Source organism: Stomoxys calcitrans, chromosome 5, assembly GCF_963082655.1.
Source record: "Stomoxys calcitrans chromosome 5, idStoCalc2.1, whole genome shotgun sequence".
NCBI classification, from domain to species: Eukaryota; Metazoa; Arthropoda; class Insecta; order Diptera; family Muscidae; genus Stomoxys; species Stomoxys calcitrans.
In genome coordinates, this window is record NC_081556.1 from 52634406 (window position 1) to 52656521 (window position 22116).

The 22116-nt window shown below is 41.1% G+C and overlaps 1 protein-coding gene across 3 annotated transcripts in view; it reads right to left on the bottom strand.

Annotated features, from left to right (window-relative positions):
• Nucleotides 1-10431: 10431 nt before the first annotated feature.
• The window catches only part of LOC106091628 (kinesin-like protein KIF12), an 82395-nt gene continuing 70710 nt past the window's right edge, over nucleotides 10432-22116 (bottom strand). Inside the window, exons 6-10 of one of the 3 annotated variants that reach the window (XM_013258208.2) lie at nucleotides 12330-12566; nucleotides 11663-12260; nucleotides 10959-11043; nucleotides 10668-10879; nucleotides 10432-10605 (exon numbers count right to left, since the gene is read on the bottom strand). In XM_013258208.2, coding sequence (XP_013113662.1) covers nucleotides 10593-10605; nucleotides 10668-10879; nucleotides 10959-11043; nucleotides 11663-12260; nucleotides 12330-12566 — 1145 coding nt within the window. In that variant the 3' untranslated portion in view covers nucleotides 10432-10592. Of the gene's footprint in view, nucleotides 10606-10667; nucleotides 10880-10958; nucleotides 11077-11108; nucleotides 11403-11662; nucleotides 12261-12329; nucleotides 12567-22116 lie in introns of those variants that run through there. The other 2 variants (XM_013258207.2, XM_013258209.2) reach the window with 2 other exon arrangements.

A 22116-nucleotide genomic window follows, 5' to 3' on the forward strand; every position in this document is an offset into this window, starting at 1 on the left:
TACGACCTCTTCCATGCGGCAATATAGCAACAGCAGTACCCCAGCCCCAATATTGTCGGGCCAATGCCGGTAAGTGTATCAATCTTGCAATTGAATTGCAACGGTCTCCGATCCAAGATCGACGAGATAGTAAATTTTATGAGTCGGAAGAACGTATTGTTTGCAGCGATCCAGGAGACAAAGCTGACGAACACCTCCACCCTGCACAGTTGCCACGGATACAATGTGCTACGAAAGGATCGCTTAAGGAGTGGAGGTGGGGGATTGACAATCGCGATACATCATTCCGTGCAGTACCCAGACTTAAACCGAAAAATTTAAGCTCCCCGGAATATCAAAACCAAATTTATATTTTTTAATATAACGGATACAATATTTAATAAAACAAATCAAAACCAACTTAGGTCGGCCGTTCCGAATCTTGAACACCCACCATGATGGATGCTACTAAAAATTTACAGAAATGTACATAGTTGAAGGAAACATGTGTTACTTTATGTACACAATTTGTACCAAATCAGCCACAAATTGCAGCTTCTAGAGGCCGTAGAAGACCAATCGGAAGATCAGATTATATAGAATTGGAGATTGCAGTAGCTAGGGGTCGCGGATGATCCGCCCCCTTTAGATATTAAAAAAAAATATATAGTCTATTGTTCTCTCCAGACCATATTCGGAATCTACTTCCGAATACCTTTCATTTGAGCCCCACTTTGTCCCGATCGGTCCACTTTTGTTATTGCAGTGCTTTTGAGGTCAGGGACCAAATTTTTTATGTAAAATTCGCATTCTGCTCCCAAATATCTTTTTTGAGCCCCATATTATGATGGTCAGTAAATAATTGCTGTTTGTGGGGTATTTTGGGAAAGGGGTAGACCCCCAGAACATTGGTCCCGAAAGTGGATATCACTTTCGTGCTTTACTCCCCAATACCTTTTATTTGAGCCCCCCTTTGACCTGGTCGGTAAATATGCCCAATAAAGTGGTGTTTTGGGGAGTGGGTTGGTCCCCCAAACACTTAGCACTGAAAAAATATCAGCATTGTGCTCTATTCCCTCAATCTAATATAATTTTTTTAACCCCATATTGCCATTTTCATTTAAACCCCCTATTGCAAAAGTCTGCAAATATGTCAGATTGAGGTATGGGCTCTAAAAACTTTCAATATCGACCTCCACTGTATTGAAGATCCAAATTGTCTTGGTGAGCAAGTACGTCCTATTTGGGGGTTGTAATGGTAGTGGGACGTTCGGTCCAGAAAGTTGAAATCAGATTCGTGGTCTACATTCAAATACCTTTCATTTGAGTCCCATATTTCCATAGTCGGCAAACATAACCGGCTTGGGAATTATTTTGGGGGATGGGGTGGCCACTCAGTGACTTGGCCTTGAAAATATATATTAGATTTGTGTTCTGCTCTTAAATAACCCTCATTTAAGCACCATATTGCAATGGTCAGCAAATACTTCCTATTTGGGTGGTGTTATGAAGGTGGGGTGGCCCCATAGACACTTTTTCCCGAATATTGACACCAGATTCGTGCTTAACTCCCAAAGACCTTTCATTTGAGCCTCATATTGCTATGATCATAAATGTATCCTCTTTGGGGGATGTTTTTAGGAGGGGCGGTCTATTTAGTAGGTTTTAGGTTGGGGCGGCCGCCCTAGGTACCCCATCCGAAATTTGTATACCCAATTTTTGTTTTTAGGTTACTATTTGAGACCACATAAAATTTTGCTTAAATCGCACCACCCATCTACGAGATCTGTAGTTTCTGAAAATAGGGAAAGGGGAGGGTCCGCCCTCCTTCAGATATAAAAAAAATTAAGTGCCCTATTTTCACCACGGGATCATTGTGCATTATCCGTGAAAATTTCAAGAAAATAGGTTCAGCCGTTTTTGAGTCTTTAAGGAACACACAAACAAACCGACAAACACAAATTGATTTTTATATATAAAACTAGCTGGACAGGGCCCGCTCGGCTGCGCCTTCTTTCGCTCTCTTATTTTATGAGCCCTATACGGTCACGTCAGGAAATAAGTCCTGTTCGGGGGGGCTGGTACGGCCTTTCAGATTTCTGGCGCCAATGTGCATATTATATTGGTGTTCTTCTCCCAAATACCTTTCATTGGAGCCTTATATTGCTATGGCCGGTAAATATATCCGGTATGGGGTATTTTTGGTGGTGAGGCGGATCCCCATATATCAGATTCGTGCTTTGATCTCAAATACCTTTCATTTGAGTCCTATATTGTCATTATTGGTTTATTTTTCATTGGCTGGTGGCTTTGAAGTTGGGGCGGCCCCCTAGATATCCCACTCTAAATAAGGATACAAATTTCTGTATTTAAGTTATTATAAACAAACTAAATTTCGCTTAAATCGCCCCACCAATCTCCGAGATCTGAAGTTTGTGAAAATAAGGTAAGGGCAGTGTTCGTTGATTAAAGTTTGGATGTCAGATCTACTTCATTCTCTCGCCCTGAAAGTGGATATCAGATTCATACTCCACTTCCAAAAACCACATTGGAGCTACATATTGCTATAGTCGGTATATATGTGTGGCTTAGGGGGAGTTTATGAGATAAGTCGTCCCTGAAACACTTGGCCATAAAACGGATATCAGATTTGAGCCCCTTTTTGCCATAATCCACAAATATGTCCAGTTTGCGGTGTAAGTAGGGTGGGGCGGCCCCCATGCACTTAGCCCTGAAAAAATATCATCATCTACTGTTAAATTCCTTTTTTTGAGCCGCAATTGCAATTGGTTTAGGGGGAGTTTATGGGATGAGACTCCCCCCAAACACTTGGCCTCAAAATTGGATATCATATTCGTTTTCTTCAATCAAATACCTATTATTTGAGCCCTTTATTGCCATAGTAGGCAAACATGGCCAGTTTGAAGGGACACTGAAATAATATCAGCTTCGTGCTAGAGCAAGATGTTAATTGACACCCATAATGTCAAGCATTTTGAAGGTGGCGATCAAGATATTCAGTCTCGTTCAGATCCACACTTATTATTTTTTTTTTGTTTTCGTTATTTACATTAAAGATCATATTTCAAAGCTGGCATTTGCGATACCACATTTTTAAAGATCCGTAGGTCCTCCTGTGTCTATTCCAATTTGTACCAAAGACCTTTTATTACTGTCGTATTCTATCCTGATCGGCCTTCATATATTATTTTTAATTCCTTTTCTTTGGGTAGGATAGGAGAAGGGGAAGATTGCACTCTGACACATCCCTTCATTTGTGTACAATATATTCTCAGTCGTCCTATATGACAGTTTGGTATTGATTTTATTGGGAGAGGGTCAATCCCCCATGCTAAGACCCATAAGACAATTAATTTCTGTCCTTTATTGTCGCGATATACATGTCCTGCTGAATGGCAGGACGGCTGGACGTGACCCAGATTCTTGAATCCTTATATCAACATTAGATTCGAACTCTACAGACATAGACCTTTCTTTAAATTTACAATTATACCGCTCGAACTACACGTCCTATTGAAGGTTATTTAGTTGATGTGCCAGTTCCAGACTCTATCACAAATATGTATACCAGATTCGTGATAAACTCCCAAAGACCTTTCATTTGATACCCATTTTGTGACGTTGGACATTCATGCCAGTTTAATGGATTTTGGGGTTGGGGGCCCCGTAGACACCTTGGCCAAAATTCTTATAACAGATGTGTAATCAACTTCCAAATACCTTTCATTTGATATCCATATTGTCCCAATTGGTAAATAAGCCCTGTTGGGGGTTTTTGGGGGGAGTGGAGAGGCCCCTCAGACACTAAGGAAGTACTTTGTACTCTACTTTTAAATACCTTTCATTTGATACCCATATTGCCCAAAGCGGTGAAAGAGCCCTATTGGCAGGTTTTTGGGGTAGGGGACCTCCCCCCCAAAATTTTGGTCGAAATTTGTATACCAAGTCCCTACTTTACTATTGTGCCAATCGGTAAACATGTCCGTGCGGGGGACAAACTCCAAGGAATAAATTTTTATTTACCTTTCGTTTGATACTCATATTGTGCCTATCGGTAAACATGACGTCCGTGTGGGGGGTTTTGGGTCTCGGGAGGCCCCTCAGATTCCAAGGAATATTTTTTTCAGATTTCTACTCTGCTTTTAAATACCCTTCATTTGATATCCATATTGTCCAAAGTGGTAATAGAGACCTGTTGGGGGGGTTTTTTGGGGGTGGGGGGCCCCCCCAAACACTTTGGGCGAAATTTCTTTACCAGGTTCGTACTCTACTCTTAAATACCTTTCATTTGATCCCATATTGTCCCAATCGGTAAACATGTCCGTCCGGGTGGTTTTAGGGATGGGGCGTCCCCCCATGTTATTTGAGCAAACAATTTTATACCGATTTCGTGTTTTTTGGCATACAAAAATCGGTGCATGCATCTCAGAGATCTGGCGTCTTGAAAATTGTCAATTCATTTTTATACCCTCCACTAGCTGACCCGGGCCCGGAACAAAAATTTCCTTAGAATATTTATTTTCGACAATTAAAGATCTTTTAATGAAATACCATGCTAACTTGACTAACAGTTGACCAATATAAGTGCCTTTATCTGAATCCCATATGATCTTTATTGGCCTACGAATTTAAGTTTGGATGTAAGGTGTACTCCATTCTTGAAATACTTCATTTCAGCCCGATATTCTCATGACGTCTGATTTAGTGGTGATTTCGGGGGAGAGGTGGTCCCCCAAAAAAAATATCAGCATCGTGCTCTTCTCTCAAATACCATTCATTTAAGCCCCATATTGCCATTAGCTTAAGAGAAGTTTACAGGATGAGACGTCCCCCAAACACATGGCCCCAAAATAGGTTATCAAATTAGTTTTCTAATCTCAAATACCTTTCATTAGCGCCACATATTGGCATGGTCGAAAAATTTTTTCACCTTGGGGGTGTTTTGGGAAAGGGATGATGCCCTAAATACATGGTCCTACATTTGGATATCAAATTCGTATTCTACTTCCAAATGCCTTTAATTGAGCCCCATATTGCGATGGTCACTAAAAAATTACTGTTTGTGGGGTATTTTGGGAAAGGAGTAGACCCCCAGAAAATTGGTCCCGAAAATGGTTATCAATTTTTGCTCTATCCCCCAATACCTTTCATTTAAGCTCCACATTGACATGGTCGGTAAATATGTCCGATCTAGGTGTGTTTTGGGGATTGGAGTGGTCCCCCAAACACTAAGCCCGGAAAATATATCAGCAACGTGCTCTAATCTCATATATCATTTATTTGAACCCCATTTTGCCATTGCCCTCAAAATTGGATATCCAATTCGTTTTCTAATCTCATTTAAACTCCTTATTGCAAAAGTCAGCAAATATGTCCGGTTTAGGGTATTGGCCCTAAAAACTATGAATATTTAGTTCCACTCTCTTTATGACCTAAATTGTCTTGGTGAGCAAATACGTCCTAGTTGGGGGTTGTTATGGTGGTCGGACGTCGGCTAGACAGTTGGCCCCTAATGTTGATATCAGATACGTGGTCTACTCCCACATACCTTTAATTTGAGCCCATATTTCCATAGTCGGCAACATTACCGGCTTGGGTGGTGTTTTGGGGATGGGCGGCCACTCAGTGAGTTGGCCTTGAATATACAATATATATCGGATTCGTGTTCCACTTTAAAAACCCTCTTATTTGAGCCTCATATTGCAATAGTCAGACAATACTTACTATTTGGGTGGTGTTGTGGGGGTGGGGTGGCCCCATAGACACTTTTCCCGAATATTGATATCAGATTCAAAGACCTTTCATTTGAGCCCCATATTGCTATGGTCGTAAATTTTGTCCCCTTTGGGGGATGTTTTTGGTGAGAGGCGGCTCCCAAATACTTGGTTTCATATTTGGATATCGGATTCGCATTCTACATTCAAATGCCTTTTATTTAAGCCCCATATTAGCATGGTCAGTAAATAAGTCCAGTTGTTTTGGGGAAGGGGTGGACCCCCAGAAACATGGTCCCACATTTGGATATCAGATTCGTGTTCTACTCGCAAATACCTTCCATTTGAGTCCCATATTGCCATGGTCGGTAAATATGTCCGATTTAGGGGTGTTTTGGGGCTTGGGGTGGTCCCCATAGCACTTGGTCCGAAAATTGGATATCAGATACGTTTTCTTATCCTAAATACCTTTCATTTGAGTCCCATATTGTCGTGATTGGTCTAAATATATGTTTGGTAGGCTTTAGGATGGGGCTGCCCCCCCAGGTACCCCATCCGAAATTTGGATGCCAAATTTTTATTTTTAGGGTACTATATGAGAGCACATAAAATTTCGCTTAAATCGCACCACCAATCTCCGAGATCTGGCGTTTCTGAAAATTAGGGTAAGAGGGAGGGTCCGCCCCCTTTCAGATACCAAAAAATTTAGTACCCTATTTTCACCACGGGGTCATTATGCACCATCTGTGAAAATTTCAAGAAAATCGGTTCAGCCGTTTCTGAGTTTATAAGGAACACACATACATACAAACAAACAAACAAACCTCCAAACAAACACAAATTGATTTTTATATATAAGATTGCTCCTGCCGGACCATATTCATAATCTACTCCCGAAAATCTTTTATTTGAGTCCCATACTGTCATGATCGTCCAATATGCCTATTTGAAGAAGTTTTGGGGTTGGTACTTGGTACTTGGACCCAATTTTTGATTGCAAATTTGTATTATACTCTCGAAAACCTTTCATTTGAGACTTATATTGTCCCGATCGGTCCCCTTAAATTTTTTTGGTGGAACTTTTAGAGTCTATAAGGAACAAACATACTTAAGAAAAACTAAATTCAGATTTGGGATTTGATATTAAGATCGGTGATAATTGTTTTCGTAAAATGATTTTCGACTCGAAGTTATTGTTGTAGCAGTTTGTTTATCTGCGATTAAGATGGGTCTGAGACGACTGAGTCTGGCCGGGCGTGTGGTCCCTAGTCTCAATGGGACATACATCCTGCACGTTGGCGTCAATCCTTGCTCTATAGGAATTGAGGCGGCTGCATCTGCCAGATCGCAATTGAGCCAGAACTACACTTGTTTGTCGATAGGACGGCGAAACGGTCGGTAGGACGGCGAAAAAAATGGGGGGATCCAGATCGTGACAAGACGAGGCCATTACTGAAAGGAAGTAAGAAGGAGGTCAATATAGCTATTGGAATTATAAAGGGACACACAGGACTACAAGCTCGCTTATGAAAAATCGGTGCGGCAAGTGATAGCATGTGTAAGGCATGCGGGGAAGATGATGAGACGTTGGAGCATTTCCTTTGTCATTGCCCAGCTTTCGCGTCAGACAGATACCGGCACTTAGGTGGGGACACAATACCAGACATGAACCAATTTAGAGGCGTGGCATGGAAAACAATTAAGGATTTTGTAAGTAGTACGGAATTCCTAACATCTTTTTCGAAGTTACTTTTTAGTTTTTAGAGCGCACAACAAGCCAACTACTGGCTTAGGTGTATGTCAATAGTGTCAGGGGGCAGATTAATATCTGCACTCTCTTTTCAACCTAACCCTAACCCAACCTAAGGCAGCTTTATTCTTGGGTATTTTTCGTCTTTAATGAGTTGATGCAATTTTTTAAAAGGCTAAATCGCAATGTTATTTTTTCAAAAGATACAATTTTTGTGATTGTTTTAAACAAAAAGATGTTAACATTTTCTTTAGAAAAAATCTTCATGGAATTTTTTCCAACAAATTTTTTAATGAAAATTGTTCCGAAAAACAAACATTTAACAAAATTTTTTCTGAGATATAATTCTATATGAATTTGAAACTTATCTGCAAAGAAAAATTATTTAGAAACTGTCTGTAAATGAAATATTTTGCTTGTTATTCTGAACAACTTTTCCAATGAATAACTATTTAGTTATATTTAATTGTAAGTTATTTGAATTACATCAGCAATGAAAAATTTTTAGGTAAGGTTGAAAGCGGTCCATAACCTCGTAGAGCTGCCCTATAAGCTGATCTGGGGTCTTGACTTCTTGAGCCACTAGAGGTCGCAATTCTTATCCGATTTGGCTGATATTTTGCAAAACGTCTTTTGTTCCGACTTTTAACAACTGTTTCAAATATGGTTTAAATCGGTCCCTAACCTGATATAGCTGACATATAAACCGATCTGGGATCTTGTCTCCTTCAGCCTCTTGAGGGCGCAATTATTTCTGATTTGGCTGAAGTTTTGTACAACGGATTCTCCCATGACCCTCAACATACATGTCAAATATGGTCTGAATCTGTTATAGCCAGATACACCTCCACTATAAACCAATCTCCCTACTTTACTTCTTGAGCCCCTAAAGGGCGAAATTCTTATTCGAATTTGCTGAAATTTTCCACAATAACTTCTTCTTTGGTCTCTAATATTCAATTTAATTATGGTCCGAATATTAAAGCCACCGTATTGCGTAGGTTAGCATGTTCGCTTATTACGCTGAACTCATGAGTTCGAATCCTGGCGAGAACATCAGAAACAAGTAAAAGCATGCTAAGTTCGGCCGAGCCGAAACTTATATGCCCTTCACCATTGATCGCATTTGTCGAGTTATTTTCCCGGTATCTCTTTTTAGGCAAACAAAGGATAAAAAATAAGAATTGCTATGCTATTGAACTATATCAAGTTATGGTCTGATTCGGACCATAATTGAATTGAATGTTGGAGACCATAGTAAAAGTCATTGTTTAAATTTTCAGACAATTTGAAAAAAATTGCTCCCTTTAGGGGCTCAAGAAGTAAAATTGGGAGATCGGTTAATATCGGTGCTGTTTCAGACTATAGACCGATTCAGACCATATTTGACACGCATGTTGGAGGTCATGGGAGAAAGCGTTGTACAAAATTTCCGTTTCCAAATCCGATAATAATTGCGCCCTTTAGAGGCTCAAGAAGTCAAGATCCCAGATCGGTTTATATGAAAGCTATATCAGGTTACGAACTGATTTGAACCATATTTGGTACAATTGTTGGAAATTCAAATTTCAGATTTCAGCCAGATCGGATGTGAATTGCGCCCTCTAGAGGCTCAAGAAGTAAAATAGAGAGATCGATTTATAAAGGAGCTATATCAGGCTACAGACCGAATCGGACAATATTTGACACGTAACGCTCCTGTATTGTACATCATTTCGTAGTACAATGACAGTGAGTTTCTTGGTTTTATTATTTAATTATTCCAAGAACTATGCGAATTCTAACCAAGTAAAAGTGTGCTAAGTTAGGCCGGACCGGATACTGGGAACCCACCACCATGGATTCCGCTAAAATATGGGAACTATATGTAGTTATAGACCGAATTGGGTCGTACTTGGCGCAGTTGTTCAGAGTCATAACAGAACACTATATGCAAAATTCCAGCCAAATCGGAAAGAAACCCCGACTTGTAGGGGCTCAAGAAGTCAAATCGGGAGATCGGTTAATATGGGAGCTATATCATGTTTTTGACCGATTTGAACAGTACTTTGCACAGTTGTTGGGAGTCATAACAGAACATCATGTACAAAATTTCAGCCAAATCGGATGAAAATTGCGGCTTCCAGGGGAGATCGGTTTATTTGGGATCTATATCAGGTTATACACAGATTTTAACTGTACTTGGCACAGTTGTAGCAAGTCAAAATAGGACACTATGTGAAAAATTTCAGCCAAATCGGACAAAATTTGTGGCTTCCATGGGCTCAAGAAGTCAAATCGGAAGATCGGTTCATATGAGAGCTATATCCAAATCTGAACCGATATGGCCCATTTGCAATTCCCAACGACCTACATCAATATAAAGTATAAAGTATCTCGAAAGCGTAGAGCTAGCTTTCGACCGATATCGTGATTTCGACAGACGGATGGACGGACATGGCTAATTCAAATCAGAATCTCCTATCAGAATTTTCGATCCTAGATCAATATTTCGAAGTGTTACAAACTGTATGACTACATTAGTATACACCCACCCTAAGGTGGTGGATATAAAAAATATAATTAATATTTGCCAAATATTTAAGTTGGGCTTCTTCACGCTTTTCCATACAAAACTTTACTCATTTTCAGCCTTTTAACAATTTTTGTTACGCTTTTTGCTGGTAAATTGTTGGCATCATTGCCCCCGAGGCAAGTCAAGAGGAGTACCAAATGTTTAGGGACGCGATACGACTAAACGTCACCGACCCATTCACAACCTACTCATAGAGAACGGGCTTGAAGGATATTCATTAGGTTATTGTCTTCAATACGACCTCATCGTATCATTCGAATATACTCCTTGGTGGATGTTCACCATCCACTGCAGATGATGAGACGGAACTGTCTATAAAAACCAGAGCTACTCTGGCCCAAATAAGATCCGGATGGTATAACAAACTCAAAGAGGATGACAATAGAAGAGGATTATAATTTATCTATGATTATGAATGATATTCTTAAATTTTATTTAGGTTACACTTTTCAAGCACTTATTGGTCTAAACTAAGAGTATAGATATAATTGAACGTTCGAATATATGAAACCCTTCAGAAAAGTTTATCCACATTGTTGCCGATAAAAAGATTTTAGGCTAGCATGCTGGAAAGGAAAGTGATAAATTGTTAATCGTTTCACTTGTGTACGTATAGAGCAACACTTACTCTGGCAAAAGACCATTCATTTCGACATTCATATCTGGAGGTTTGTGAGCCTTGGGGGCTCTGTCGTCGTTATTCTCCTCCAAGCTTCTTCGAGGAAATTTGTTGGCCATTTCAATAATATTTCGAGCAATGCGGTCCTGATCTATCTTACGCTGTTCAGCATCTGAGCGTTTTTCATTGTTCTCCGAAATACGACCCTGCAGATTGGAGGGCTGCAATTGTTTTGCAAACTCAAGATTATAATTGCACGCAATTAATAAGAAACTAAAGTTTGTTACTCGCACCACTTACATCTCTTTCGTCTTGAGAATCTTGGGGATTGGTCCATATCTCCGTTCCTGCTGTCTCACTCCCAGATGCCGATGATAAAGCGGGCCTGGCCGGAATCAAAGGAGAACGAACACAAACTCTTAAAAGTTTTAATACAAAAAGAGGTAAAATTAACAAAACACCAAAACACGGCTAAATAGAACTAGAGGTCTTTATTGTAAAATCCACATAAAAAAAGAGGAAAAACATCAAAAAGCAAGTTAAATCTCCATAAAAGTTTGTGTAAATTTTTCAAAAAGAAATTTAACGACATGACACCACACCAAACTGTGATACTTCTATACGAAAAATTCATTTCTATTGTGCGAGAATATTTAGATTTTGAAAAAGGGCCTTTAAAGCCCATTGCTTGCAGTTCAAATTGTTAGATTGCCACACTCATTATTCTCATTCCCGAGTCTCGATCTAAAACGAGAAAGCGATAACGGAATAATGTGTATTTTCATCGAACTTAAAAGCAAAAAGTTGTAAAATTATGGAAGGAAGGTATGCATCCAAGGAATTATGAAGCAGAAACAATCCAACATCTACTCATCAATTAAGGAAGTATAAAATTGGTAATCTGTTTGCTGTCATCGACCACACCCAGTTTCTCTGATCTTAGTTCTAGTTTCCTTCACAATTCCTTGAAAGGCTGAAAGATGAATGCAGTGACTATGACTTACTTATTAACATCCTCCAATTTTTTGAGCAATCGCTCATTCTCACGACAAACAATTTCCTGGTCTCTTAATATGGTCTCCCGTACTGTAAACAAATGATTGTTCTCCTGACGTAACGCCTCATTCTCTTGCATATATAATTTGACCAGTTCAGCTAATTCACTGCCATCCAATTCGGGCAAACGTTCCAAATTGATTTTCGGTATGGGTCCACCCTGATCTGTGGGAACTTCTACCATATTTGTATCTTCTGCATTAGTGCTGGACTCTTTAATGGTATTGTGATGATAATGTAGGGCTGCCTTGAGGTGTTCGTTTTCCATTTGCAATGCGTTTACATCTCTCTTCAGACTGAGGATCAAAGCCTCTCGGGGATCCATCATTATGACTGGTTTTGTGCGAATGCGTTTGGCCCGGGAGGCATAGCGCAGGGTGTTCAAAGTTTCAGCATAGTTGTAATTGGCTGGCGAGACACAGGCAATCATTAGGGTAACTCCGTTGCCGGCTAAACTATCGGCCAATAATTTGGTCAGTTGACTGTCTCTATAGGGTATGTGGCCAAAGCGTTTTTTGTTGTCACTCAATGAGGCAATGCAATAACCTTAATATTATGAAAGAAGAGCACATAAAAATAAAAGAAACTTTAGTTTTTGCCATAAGAACACCATACCTAAAACCATTAAACTTTTGTTAATGTTATTTGCCTCCTCCAGTGTTTTGCCCTCGCTAAGAGTCTTCTTGGTTAGCTCACTACCAGCCAAATCCACAAAATTGATTTTTCCCTGTTTTGAGAGAAATACCCCGCCATCTGTTTGCTGCTCTGATACTATGTGTACCGTAAGGATTGTATGAGATCTGGAGGAATGATCGTTCATGGCATGAGATCCGACGGCGCGATTTCGCATTCCTGCAAAACGAATTAAAGTGTTTAGTATTCAAATTTACAGAAAAACTTTAAGAGATAAAAATATAAATTTTGCCTGGCTGTGAGAACAGCACAGACTGGAACTTTGAATTCCGATCTATGTGGTGCTCATCGTTATCACGAGAAGCTTGGTGAGAAGCCACCGGGCGCTTCCACAGGTTGCGCCCTACGGAGTAGCTGCAATTGTAGTAGCGGACAATCAGCGGTATCAAGTGGAGAGTCTCAGCGAGGGGCCGGGCGGCACCGACTATACTGATAACCGTATTCACAAAACTTAATGAAGCCCTAATATAGATTTATTTGACAGTTCTATAAAGGAAATCTGTCAAATGCTCACTAGCCGAACGTGGAATATCGTTCCAAGTGCCTCGATCTTCTGCGCTCATTCTCAGAGATTTCTGATGATGATGACAAGGCGAGTTATTAGCGCCTTCAAATAACGAATGGCTAACATCAGCGTCTGTTCCCAGGTTAGAACTACTATGAGCAACAAATGAATAGTTGTTGTTGTTGTTGTTGTAGCAGTTTATTGTGTACTATCTTTCGTCTGCTTGATTCTGTTGAGTGTCAAGACCCAGGAACTCCGCGACTAAGATGGGGTGCGTCCACAGGGATCTGGGTCTAAGTCGAGTGGGTCTGGCCGGGCAGTTAAACAGGTGACGTGTATCGTGCGGTCCCTGGTTACAATCGGGACATACATCTTGCACGTCGGCACCAATCCTAGCTCTGTGGGAATTGAGGCGGCTGCATCTGCCGGAACGTAATTGAGCCAGAACCACTCTGGTTTGCCGGGGGAGGTCGATTTCTTCGGGTGCAATGGGTGGCGGTCGTTCTCCAAGGACTACATTCACCCGGTAGCCAATTAACGCGTCTGCTACCGTGTCTGCATGAATGTTGTTCAGACCTGCTTGATATGCCGCTTGATCTAGAGGTTCTCTCTTGTAGCGCTGGACCTCACGCTCTAGATCGTGTAGATCAACCTTAAGGCTTCTGGGCGGTGGGTATCTATCCACAAGATGATGATTTGGATGATTTCTGCGATAACAGCTCAAAAGGTATTGCTTAGACAGCATGTAGTTATGTCTTCGCACTGGTAGGATCTTTGTCTCCTGATGGAGGTGGTCCACATGAGAACTAAGGAGGCAGCCCGTCGCAGTTCGGAGGGCGGCATTCTGACAGATCTGAATGTTATTCCACTGCGTGTCACAAAGTTGACGTGACCACACTGGCGCTGCATAACTTACCACAGACCGGCCAATTGCTTTGTACGTGGTCAACAAGGTTTCTTTGTCTGCACCCCAAGTGCTGCCAGCGAGTGACTTGAGGACCTTGTTTCTACTTTTGACTTTATTGCAGATTGCTGTGGCATGTGGGGAGAAAGTGTAGGAGCTGTCAAATGTGACGCCAAGTATTTTGGGACACTTGATGGTCGGAATCATTTCTCCATCGACCATCACAGACAGCTCAGAATTCACCTCACGCGTATTTGTAGTGAACAGTGTGGCTGAAGATTTGGTGGCGGATATCTTCAAAATTCTTGCAGCGAAATATGAGGCAAGCTCGTTGAGGTAGACGTTCAACCTATCGCAGATGTCATCAATGGGTGGGGGGCCTGATGCCATGATCGTACAATCGTCCGCATATGATACGATCTCTATGCCGTCTGGAGGAGGTGGGATGGAGGATAGGTAGAGGTTAAACAGAGCCGGAGATATCACCCCACCTTGGGGAACTCCCTGTTTCACTCTACGGTGTTTTGACTTCTTATCCCTAAATTCCACAAATGACTGGCGGCCACACAGATAATTCGCGACCCAACGTTTCAGGCCTGGCTGGAGGGACGTGTTGGCGATGTCCTCAAATAATTTGGCATGGCTGACCGTGTCGAATGCCTTCGATAGGTCCAGTGCCACGAGGACCGTCCTATCACATGGCCTGGGTTGATTGAAGCCACGGCAAATGTGTGTGGTGATGGCATGCAAAGCTGTTGTTGTGCTGTGCAGTCTCCGAAATCCGTGTTGATGCTCGGCGAATGGAAATTCTCCTACGAGGCTCGGGAGGAGTAATGCCTCAAGCGTCTTAGCCACTGGTGAGAGAAGGGAGATCGGTCTGTACGACTCCCCCAAACTCGGGTCTTTACCAGGCTTCAGTAGTGGGATCACTCTGCCCATTTTCCAGACATCGGGAACTATAAGAGTGTTCAATGACAGGTTAAGGACAGTGGTAAGGTACTCAACTCCAGGTAAATCCAGATTCTTCAGCATCAATGTAGAGATTCCGTCGGGGCCCAACGCCTTGGAAGGTTTGGCGCCACGGATGACATTCGTAACTTCGCCCACGGTAAATTGTGGTGGCTGTTCATCGGCTCGGAGACCACGAATACGGCGAATGGCTCTCCTCCTTGCCCTGTCTCTCTCGGGATGCACAATAAATTGACGGTTGAACAACCTGGGGCATCTCTTCGGATCAGTCACGGTTAACTCGCCAAAAGTGACTGAGGTCCTGTCGTCCCGTCTACCGGGGTTCGAGAGAGACTTAACAGTGGCCCACAATTTGCCTGCACCGGTGCCTAAGTTACATTGCTCCAAGTGTTCCAGCCACAAATTCCGCTTATGTTCGTTGACTACCCTGTTTATTTCCAGATTCAGCTCGCTGATTCTGGGGTTAGCGGGGTCCATAGCACGAATCCCATCACGCTCGTCTGCGAGTACCACTGCTTGCGCCGGGAAATTGGGTCGCACTTGCGGTATTCGACCGGCTGGTATAAAGCGAGCGGCTGCTGCGTTGATGATGTCTCGGAATTTCCTCTCGGCCACAAGCACATCAGAGGGGGGTGGCAGTTCATTGAAGCGGCGATTGGTATACTCTCTGAAGCCAGTCCAATTGGCCTTCTTGTAATTGATGAACGTCCGGCGCTCAGAGGTTATGAAGTCGGGTGGTCGGTCGATGGTGAGGATTATGGGGAGGTGGTCTGACCCCAAAGAGATGACGGCTTGCCAGGATACGTCACTCACGAGATCAGGGGATGCGATTGAGATGTCTGGCGAGCTGCTGCACCTCCTCGTAATCCTAGTGGGGGCATCCTCATTCACCGTGCAAAACGTGGAGCTATCTATCTGCTCTGCCAAAGCTATGCCACGCTGGTCGTTGCCTAGGGGAGAATGCCATGACGAGTGATGTGCATTGAAATCCCCCAGAACCAGACGACTATGGCCAGATAGCAACCCACTTATGTCGGGGATGTAGGCCTGGCCATTAATCGGGACACAGCTGCCAACCGGCGGTATATACACGTTGTATATCTCTATCTCGGCAGTACCAGACCTGACTGCTACCCCCATACATTCCATTTATGGGTCACTAGCGTCAAGCGCAGGCGAGATAGGTCTATACTGCACGGAATGGTGTATAACGAAGGCCAATCCCCCACCTCCATTCCTTGAGCGATCCTTACGTAGCACATTGTAGCCGTGACAACTGTGCAGGCTGCAGGTGTTAGTCAGCTTTGTCTCCTGGATCGCTGCGACCGATATGCTCTTCCGACTCATAAAATCTACAATCTCATCAATCTTGCCTCGCAGTCCATTGCAGTTTAACTGCAAGAACGATACATTTCCCGACACTGGCCTGGCAATAGTAGGGCTAGGGTGCTGTCTTTGCATAAATTGCCGTACGGGAGAGGTCGGGGGGGTCACATAGTCCGACGACGAGGACGCCGAAGGCGACGACGGCGACGCTTGTGACCCACTGCTGGCTATGTTCGCACAGCACCTAGCGACATAGCCAGTATGACTATACTCCCGCAGCGAAGTTAGGCCAGAGCAAGAACGGAAATGTACCCACTCCAAGCACCGGTTACACCTCACCGACACTGACCGATGATGAAGGCGGTTCTGGCAAACGGAACAGAACCAGGGTCCGGGGTTCTTTTCAATCCCGGCACGGACCAGAAGCATACGGAGAAGGCACTCCGGGATGTGCATCTCCCATGACGAAAAAAGACGAACACGTACACTGAGGCGGCAGCCCTTGCCGATGAAGATTCCATCGGGTCAATCCGGTGCGTACAACCGGCTGCCATGGGATTGAATAGTAACAAGTAAGAGCGTGCCAGGTTCGGCCGGGCCGAATCTTATATACCCCCCACCATGGGTTGCATTTGTCGAGTCCTATGCCCGGTATCTCTTTTTAGGCAAACAAAGAATATTGAATAAGAACTGTTATGCTATTGGAGCTATATCAAGTTATAGTCCGGTTCGGACCATAAATGAATTGAATGCTGAACATTGTAGAAGTCATTGTGTAATATTTCAGTTCATTCGGATACGTATTGCGGCAGGAATATGGCAGCTATATCAAAACATGGACCGATGTAAACCATACTTAGCGTAGTTATTGGAAGTGATACAAAAACACTACGTGAAAAATTTCAATAAAATCGGATAAGAATTGCGCCTTCTAGAGGCTGAAAAATCAAAACCCAATATCGGTTTATATGGCAGCTATATCAAAACATGGACCGATTTGGCCCATTTACAATACCAACCGACCTACACTAATAAAAAGTATTTGTGCAACATTTCAAGCAGCTAGCTTTACTCCTTCGAAAGTTAGCGTGCTTTCGACAGACAGACGGACGGAAGGACGGACGGACGAACATGGCTAGATCGACATAAAATGACATGACGATCAAGAATATATATACTTTATGGAGTCTTAGACGCATATTTCGAGGTGTTACAAACAGAATGACGAAATTAGTATACCCCCATCCTATGGTGGAGGGTATAAAAACGGACATCCCCTAACGCAACTCACTGTCCCAAAATCGGATAATTAATGTGGCTTTTATAGGCCTAAGACCCTAAATCGGCGGATCGGTCTTTATGAGGGCTATATCAAGATATTGGCCGATATAGCCCATCTTCGAACTTGACCTCCTTACGAACAAAAAAAGAATCTGTGACGGACGGACATGGCTAGATCGACCTAGATTTTTCGCTGATCAAGAATATATTTACTTTATAGGGCCGGAAATGGATATTTCGATGTGTTGCAAACGAAATGACAAAATGAATATACCTCCATCCTTCGGTGGTGGGTATAAAAGGAAAATGATTAAAAAGCGTAACAAAATTTTTATACGAATTTTGGGTATATTTTTTTCTGCATAAAGCGACATATTTTTTTCCAGTGTACTCATCTTTACAATCTCTTCCCGAAAGTAAAATTAGCCCACTTTACCCTTTATGCAGAAATTATTGAGGTCATCCGTACACAAGGATAACTTTAGTTACACCAATGCACAAATGCCATTTATCGGTTGAAGTTTATTTAATTACATCACTGTCTAAAAGGAATTTGGAAAACGTAAGCTTCTAGTGTTTGTTGCATTTACTATATTCATTAGTGGCGCCGCAATTCGCAATTTAAGTATCTACTCATAACAAAAAGTATGTTTGTATAAAATTAGAAATTTATATCTCTTAGGTAAACTGCAGCTTGGTTCTTAATTAATTATTGCTGATAATGTTGTTTAAATTAACTATTGGGTTGCCCAAAAAGTAATTGCGGATTTTTTAAAAGAAAGTAAATGCATTTTTAATAAAACTTAGAATGAACTTTAATCAAATATACTTTTTTTACACTTTTTTTTTCTAAAGCAAGCTAAAAGTAACAGCTGATAACTGACAGAAGAAAGAATGCAATTACAGAGTCACAAGCTATATGAAAAAATCCGCAATTACTTTTTGGGCAACCCAATATTTATAAACTTTTTTCTGAGTTGAATTTTTTATATATGAGAGGCATATAAGGAAAAAATTGCATTATAAGCGCAAATCGAACGATAAATATACATGGGAGCTATATATAAAGCCTAACCGATTTTGAAGAAAGATGTGCGGATTAGTAAAACATCAATCCTCATAAAATTTCGTGAATATCGGTTGGAAATTAAAGATATTACCATTGTTATCTTTGTTAGTGCAAATCGGGCGACACTCATATCTAAAATCTATGGCTGAGCCGATTTTTAGTTGTTTGCGTAGTTATAGAGGAAAATATTGTGTAAAATCTTAAGAAGTTTGGCTGTTAATGCTTTTTCTATGTAGCTACAAAGAAAAAGAGGGCGGTACATACAGTGGTATGATAAAAATATTATTTTTCTTTAGTAACATTTACATATAAAAAATATAGAATCTAGTCATTCCGTTTGTAACACCTCAAAATATTGATCTGGGCCCCCATAAATTATATATATTCTTGATTGTCTCTACATTCTGAGTCCAACTAGCCTTGTCCGTCCGCCCATCTGTTGAAATCACGATTGCGGTCGAACGCGTAACTCTAGCCGCTTGATACTTTATATTGATGTAGGTCGTTGGGTGTTGCAAATGGGCCATATCGGTTCAGATTTGGATATAGCTCCCATATAAATCGCTCTCTGGATTAGACATCTTGAGCACCTGGAACCCGCAATTTTCGTCCGATTTGAAAATTTTGCACATAGTGTTCTGTTATGACTTCCAAAAACTGTGTCAAGTATGGTCTATATCGGTGTAGAACCTGATATAGCTCCCATATAAACCGATTTCCCGGATATACTTCTTGAGCCCCTAGATGGCTCAATTTTTATCCGATTTGGTAGAAATTTTGCACATAATATTCTGTTACGACTCCCAATTACTGTACTATGTACGGTCCAAATCGGTCAAGAACATGATATAGCTCTCATATAAACCGATCTCCCTATTTAAGTTTTTGAGCCCCTGAAAGCTACATTTTTCGTCCGATTTACCTAAAATTTTGCACATAGTGTTCTGTTATCACTTCCAGCAACTGCGGCACGTACGGTCTAAATCGGTATATATATAGCTCCAATATTTTAACTGAATCCATGGTAGTGGATTACCAAGCTTCGGCCCAACCAAATTTAGCACGCTTCTATTTGTGCAAGTAAAAGCGTGCAAATTGAAGATAACCATTGATCGCATTTGTCAAGTTCTTTAAATGACTTTTTCAAATATATATCAGCTATATCATGTTATTGACTGATACGAACCGTGCCATGGCTGTTAGAAGTCTATGAAAAACTCCACCTCCAATTTCAGGCAAATCGAGTAATAATTGCGCCCACCAGAGCATTAGAAAGTCAAATTGGAAGATTAGTTTATACGGCAGCTACAATATATCAGGCTATCAACCGACTTATACCATACTTCTTGAAACAGTTGTTGGAAGTCATACTAAAATGACATATATAAATTTTAGAGAGATTGGATAAGAATGGCGCCCTCTAGAAGCCCAAGAAGTCTAATCAGGACATCGGTTTATCTGACGGCTATATCAGGTTATGGACTAATTTATACCATTCTTGGCACAGTTATTGGAAGTCATACCAAAACGATATGTGCAAAATTTCATCCATATCGGATGAGAATTGAGCTCTCTAGAAGCTCAACAAGTCTAATCGGGAGATCGGTTTATCTGGCGGCTATATTAGGTTATGTACCGATTTAATCCATACATTGCACAATAGTTTGAAGTAATACTAAAACACCATGTGCACAATTTTAGACAAATCGGATAAGAATTGTAACCTCTAGAAGCTCAAGAAGTCAAGACCCAAGATTGGTTTATATGGCAGCTATATTAAAACATGGACCGATTATGACCATTTACAATCCGAAACGATCTAAGAAGTATTTGTGCAAAATCTCATGTTTCGACGAACAGATACGGGAAAGACGGACGGACATGGCTAGATCGACCTAATTAGTATACCCCCGTCCTATGGTGGAGAGTATAAAAAGGAAATCATAAATGAAAATGGTAATTTTTCGAAAAAAAATGGTTTTTCCTGCTAGAAAAGTTATCTTACTTTACTTTATTTTTCTTTAATTGGACCATTAACCGAACATGTAATTGCGTCCCAAGACGCTGTTATATATTAAAAAACTTTTTCGCTGGCGCATCTTCATTTACTTTGTTAACATCATCTAGCCAACGCAATTGTTGTATTTTGATACGTTAAACCATACTATCGTCACATAGTGGGCCAAATGGCGAACAAATTGGAAATTAGTCCACAACTTCTTACCTGTTGATCTGAACGGTAATAAATGTTCTAGATATTTGTAGATCAGGGTATAGACTTGGGCTATATCTTTAATAAATGGTGTCAAAATTCACAATTTTTCACTTCTTCAATCTTTTGATCTACTGAACCAATGTTCATGATTTAGAACTCTAAAGAAAAAACTTATCGAGATCTAACTAATCTATCTCTAAAAAACATATACAATGTGCTATGTCATCGTATACCGTTAATTAGATATGAATAGTTTAATTTTAAAATATCAAATTTGTGTCTTGTTTTTTTTTTCAGTGTTTTCTTAATAAGTCCGTAAATTTTTAGGCTATATACTGGAAATTTCACACAAATTGTGCCATTAAATGTATGGACAAAATAAACAAATAAAAGCGTGCTAAGTTCGGCCAGGCCGAATCGCATATTCACAGGTAAAAATAGGATAAAAGAAAAGATTTGCTCTGCTATTAGAGCGATACCAAGATATGGTCCAGTTCGGACCACAATTAAATTATATGTTGGAGACCTGTGTAAAACGTCAGCCAATTCGAATAACAACTGTGCGCTTTGTGGGCTCAAGAATTAAAAAAGAGGTGTATCACGCTATAGACCGATTCAGACCATAATAAACACGTATGTCGATGATCATGAGACGATCCGTCGTACAGGCGAATCGGATAATAATCGCGGCTACTAGAGGCTCAAGAAGTCAAGATCCCAGATCGGTTTATATGGCAGCTATATCAGGTTATGAACCGATTTAAACCTTATTTGATACAGTTGTTAAAAGTCATAATTAAATACGTCATGCAAAATTTTAGACAAATCGGATAAAAATTGCGCCCTCTAGAAGCTCAAGAAGTCAAGTCCCCAGATCCGTTTATATGACAGCTATATCAGGTTATGAACCGATTTGAGCCATACTTGGCACAGTATTTGGATATGATAGCAAAATACTTCGTGCAAAAATTTCATTCAAATCGGATAAGAATTGCACCCTCCAGTGGCTCAAGAAGTCAAGATTCAAGATCGGTTTATATGGCAGCTATATCAGGTTCTATACGGGTTTACGCCATACTTAGCACAGTTATTGGAAGTCAAGATCCAAGATTGGTTTATATGACAGCTATACCAGATTATGAATTGCTCTTAATCATACTTGGCAAAGTTGTTGGAAGTGATACCAAAACACCACGTGCAAAATTTCAATCATATCAGACGAGAATTGCGCCCTCTAGAGGCTCAAGAAGTCAAGACCCAAGATCGGTTTATATGGCAGCTATATCAAAACATGGTCCGATTTGGCCCATTTACAATACCAACCGATCTACACCAACAAAAAATATTTGTGCGAAATTTCAAGCGGCTAGCTTTACGCCTTCGTTAGCGTGCTTTCGACAGACAGACGGACGGACATGGCTAGATCGACTTAAAATGTCA